The sequence below is a fragment of the Piliocolobus tephrosceles genome, chromosome 6 (assembly GCF_002776525.5).
Source record: "Piliocolobus tephrosceles isolate RC106 chromosome 6, ASM277652v3, whole genome shotgun sequence".
NCBI lineage: Eukaryota > Metazoa > Chordata > Mammalia > Primates > Cercopithecidae > Piliocolobus > Piliocolobus tephrosceles.
This window is the reverse complement of record NC_045439.1, coordinates 137985224-137990220: the sequence shown is the minus strand read 5'-3', so window position 1 is coordinate 137990220 and position 4997 is coordinate 137985224. Positions and strand designations below refer to the sequence as shown.

At 54.9% G+C, this 4997-nt stretch overlaps 1 protein-coding gene across 2 annotated transcripts in view; it reads right to left on the bottom strand.

The window, feature by feature from the left end:
* ANKDD1A (ankyrin repeat and death domain containing 1A) overlaps positions 1-4277 on the bottom strand; it is a 58202-nt gene extending 53925 nt beyond the window's left edge. Inside the window, exons 1-2 of one of the 2 annotated variants that reach the window (XM_026455441.1) lie at positions 4244-4277; positions 9-112 (exon numbers count right to left, since the gene is read on the bottom strand). In XM_026455441.1, coding sequence (XP_026311226.1) covers positions 9-112; positions 4244-4277 — 138 coding nt within the window. The remainder of the gene's footprint in view (positions 1-8; positions 113-4243) is intronic. The other variant, XM_026455442.2, reaches the window with a different exon arrangement.
* Positions 4278-4997: the final 720 nt, after the last annotated feature.

Below are 4997 nucleotides of genomic sequence, written 5' to 3'. Positions count from 1 at the left end.
TTACGCACGTGGTTTCTGGCCCTGGTGTTAACCCTCCTCCCAATCAGCTCCTGCATCCTGCTGATGTTGTTCTGGCGGGCGGCCTCGTGGAGCTGCCTCTCCAGAGGAAGCACTATGGGGAGAAAATAGGGTGCAGGATGAGGGGGAGGATCCCCCACACTGCAGACAGCAGAGGTAAACAGCCTGTTCCCACTCCTGGACATTGCTGGGGCAGGGGTCTTTCAGCTAGGAATGGGGGCAGAGCGGCACAGCCCTCCTCCCTCTCAAGGTCAGGGTCCTCCCCAGGCAGGCTGCTCTTCATTAACTCATCCCACAGCTACGCAACCAGGACGTGGTGAAACTCCGAAGACGGAAGAGCAGGGCAAAGCCATTTGCAGCAGGTGTGCCCCATTATCCAAATTTCACGTACCCTCCCAAGAGCTGCTCTTGGGGAAGGAAATGAAATTAACTCCCTCTGGAGTCAGTAACCACCTTTTCAGTCTAGTGTAGAAAACAGCCAGGATTTACTGAGCCACCTATTTCGTGCCAGTGCCGGGTGAGGCCAGAAGCACGTTTACCCTACTCCTGTACCTTCCATCTCCTCGCTCCTCCACCCCTTCTTCCAACCCCTCTGTTGCCCAGACTGGAGTGCAGTGGCATGATCTTGTCTCACTGCAACCTCCGCCTCCCAGGTTCAAGCGATTCTGCCCCCTCAGCCTCCTCAGTAGCTGGGATTACAAGTGTGTGGTACCACACCTGGTTAATTTTTGTATATTTGGTAGAGACAGGGTTTCACCAGGTTGGCCAGGCTGGTCCCCAGCTCCTGACCTCAAGTGATCCGCCTGCCTCGGCCTCCCAAAGTGCTGGGATTACGGGTGTGAGCCACAGCACCCAGCCTCTTCCAACCCCTCTTGCCCAAATCCTAACCAGCTTTCACCTGCCCATGCTGAGGCCACCTCAATTTTCCTTCTCTGTGGTCTCTCTCTTCTCTCTGCTCCTCTCACCCTCATCGCTGCACCTTTAGCACAGAGTCTCAGATTAAAGGGAACCTCAGAGCTCCCCCTGCCCACCCCTGTCACACACAGCTGTGGGCTCAGGGTCAGACTGCAGGTTAGTGTCTGAGCCAGGAGGACCCAGGGCCAGATGATCCTTACCGGAGCCCCATGCTGCCATCATCCTGACGGCTCTTGATTGTGAGGATGTCTAGTCTCCATGGCTAGACTCCAAGCATTTTGGAGGCTCTGGACACACTTGACCCTTCCTGATCCACCCACAGCTCACAGCAGGCCCAAAGGTGGGCACAGGAGGAACCCACAAAACTCTGCTTCTGAGCCAGGCATGGTGGCTCATGTGTGCAATCCCAGCAGTTTGGGAGGTCAAGGCAGGAGGATGGCTTGAAGCCAGGAGTTCGAGACCAGCCTGGGCTACAAAGCAAAACCCCCATCTCTACAAAAAAGTTTTTTAAAAAATTAGCCAGGTGTGGCGGCACATGCCTGTAGTCCCAGCTATTCAGGAGGCTAAGGCAAGAGGATTGCTTGAGCCCGGGAGTTTGAGGCTGCCAATGAACTATAATTGTACCTCTGCACTCCAACCTGGGCAACAGAGTGAGACCCTGTCTCTAAAAAGAAAACAAAAACAGGCCAGGCATGGTGGCTCACACCTGTAATCCCCGCTCTTTGGGAGGCTGAGGTGGATGGATCATGAGGTCAGCAGATCAAGACCATCCTGGCCAACATGGTGAAACCCAGTCTCTACTAAAAATACAAAAATTAGTTGGGCATGGTGGCGCACACCTGTAGTCCCAGCTACTCGGGAGGCTGAGGCAGGAGAATTGCTTCAACCTGGGAGGTGGAGGTTGCAGTGAGCTGAGATCATGCCACTGCACTCCAGCCTGGTGACAGAGCGAGACTCCGTCTCAAAAAAAAAAAAAAGAAAACAGAGGCCGGGTGCAGTGGCTCACGCCTGTAATCCCAGCACTTTGGGAGGCTGAGGGGGGCGGATCACGAGGTCAGGAGATGGAGACCATCCTGGCCAATACAGTGAAACCCCGTCTCTACTAAAAACACAAAAAAATTAGCCAGGAGTGGTGGCGGGCGCCTGTAGTCCCAGCTACTTGGGAGGCTGAGGCAGGAGAATGGCGTGAACCCAGGAGGCGGAGCTTGCAGTAAGCAGAGATCACGCCACTGCACTCCAGCCTGGGCCACAGGGCGAGACTCTGTCTCAAAAAAAACAAAAAGGAAAAAAGAAAACAGAAACAAAAAAAAAATATCTGCTTGTATGAGTGATACCAACAATCCCCATACGAATAGATGCCTGTCCCCTTTCCCAAAGTGCTCACACATACTAACAGAGACAAATATTTGCTGGCCGTTTGCATAGTTACTGCAGGGCAAGTGACCCCACAGCCTTCATGTTTGGTCCAGTATGAATGTCTGAACCCAGCCCCTTTGTGTATCCAGGGACAGGTGATGAGTGTCTTGGTAGGGAAGGCTAAGATTCACTGAGGTGAGAGACAGGCCTGCCATGCAGTTTGCTTTTCTAGATAAATTCCACACAGACTTCTCCAGATGTGAAAGAGGATCTTGAGCTTTCTGGGGCCTCATGGATACAACCTGTGGACCTCAGAGTTGCTACCCCAGGAGGCAATCACACAGTCCTGGGTTCAACTCTGGGTGAACCACTTCCTAGCTGTGTTAGGCAGTTTCCTCATCTGCAAAATGGGAGTGTGAGCTTCCTTACAAGATTAATATAATGATTAGAATCGAGATATGAAAGCCCCTGGCACAGTATCTGGCATATAATGACCATACCACCGCCACCATCACTATCATCACTATTATTCCTCCAAGGCGAAGGGTCAAATTCTGGTAGCCAAAGAGAGCTGCCTCTTCAGGTGTGAGCTTACAGCGGCCTGGGTTCTAGTACCTGCCCTGCCACTTTCTAGCAGCAGGATCCTGGGCTAGCCATATCCCCCTTGTAGGTCTGTTTCTCCCATTGTAAAATTGGGGGAGGGTGAAGAAAGAGATCTGTATAGTTCCCTTCCTGTCTGGCACCCTGTGTCTTATCTGCAGCTTAGGGGTATTGGCCTGGTTTGTATTAGCAAACAGCCAGGAGTCCCAGTGGGAAGCCAGCAGACACTACCTAGAGCCAAGCCAGAGAAGGTTAAGTTAGAATGAAATCAAGTTCCGTCTCATCTCTTCCATCTACCTCCCACATCCAATACCCACTGAGCTGTCTGAGCCTTTGCCCATGCTGGGTCCTCTGCCCAGAATTCTCTGCCACACACACCAATGCTCCATTGCTACACATTCTTCGCAGGCCCCCTCAAGTGATCCTCCACCCCAGACAGAATCATGTACCTACTCTGAAATAATTAGCATCTTGATTGAGCATTCCCACCCCCAACACATCCCTCAGCTGAACAGATGCAGTGTGCCCGCATTTTGGACACTATAGGTCTCAAAGGAATCCAGTGAGCTGCACTATGCGCATTTGAGGGAGAGTCCCGGGATTCAGCTGTCGGGGTTCGGCCAGGGCTGTAGGATCAAGGACTCACAGTGCAGACACCGACACAATCCTTCTCTCCCCTCTCCCAGACAGTGCAGCCAAAGCTGCCCCAGGCCAGCTGATGCCCACACAGACGCTGCTGCCCGGCCTAGAGGCCCTGGCACTGGGTGCACTCCTTGAGGGAGGCTTAGAGTTGCCCTTATCCCACCTGTGGCCAGTCAGGCTCCTCCCCTCTGAGCGCGTGCCCCATCCGATGCGGTCTCCACTCGCTATCCAGCCCCAGCATTCCGGGGGAGCTGGGGCTTTCAGCACTTCTACCACCCAATGGCTGCGTGACCTTGAACAACTCATTTGAACACCCTGTGCCTCAGTTTCTCATCTGCCAAATGAAGATAACGTACTGTCCTACCCAAATGGCCGAAGCGAAGATCAAATGACGTGCCTCTCCTGGGTCAAGGCCTGGCACACAAAGTACAGCACGCAGTCAAGGATCGCTATTACCTTTATTATTTGTAGCTAACCTCTCCGCCGCTGCTCCCCGCTCACCTGGCGGGTGGCGCCCCCGAGTCCCAGACGCACGGGCAAGGTCCCCTTGGCCCGAGGCGCTGACCGGTAACCATTCCGCTCGGAGCCACACAGACACCCAAGTCAGAGGTGGCCGTTCGGAGGGCAACAACGTCACCCCTGACACTCCCCAAACGGATGCGGGAGTCCTCTCGGCCTCGGCCCCCCCCGTCCCCCAGCCAGGCAAACTCACGGCCGTCGGTCTCCCACGCCAGCTCCTCCTGCATCCCGCCGTTCCGCAGCCCCTGCGCGCGCCGGCGCCCAGGTGCGAGGTGTGCGTCCGCTGGGGCGGGGCCCGGAAAGCCGAGAGGAGGGGGCGGTCGCTCCTCCAGATCCCACGCCCCGCCTTCTAGGAGCGCAGATGCGGCGGCCACCCCAGTCCCGGACCAGGATGCGGGTCCCTCCTCCTGCTCTCTTAACCTGCCCACCGCTCCGCGCCCGAAGCCGGCGGGTCGGGGCCACGCCGAGTTCCGCAGGTGCCCCTGACCAAATCTCCTCCCCAGGAGTTCGCCCAGCCTCCCCGGCCCTGGAGATAGATGCGCACAAGGCATCTAGCAGGCTCACCTTCCTCGCGCCTCTCAGGGCAGAGGGATGAGCCTTGGGCCCGCCGCCTCAGGCGCAGAAAGTCAAACCCCAAGGATGTGAGCTGGCGTTTAAGGAACCACGACATCAGCAGCTCTGCAAGTATATGAAGAGATGGTCGGATTTTTCAGTGTTCAGAAAGATGACAATGAGATATCACTTACATCCATTAAGACTGGCAAAAATTAGAAAGCTGAATAATGCCAAATGTCAGCGGAGAATATGAAGCTGTCGAGCTGGCGTGAGTAGCCTGTGGCTGTCAATCTGGAAAACAGTCTGGCAGTAATGAGGGAAATTATGGGAGAACCCTAAAATCCAGCTCCTTGATATAGATCTCTGAAATTCTCTTGCAGGCCCATAAAGGG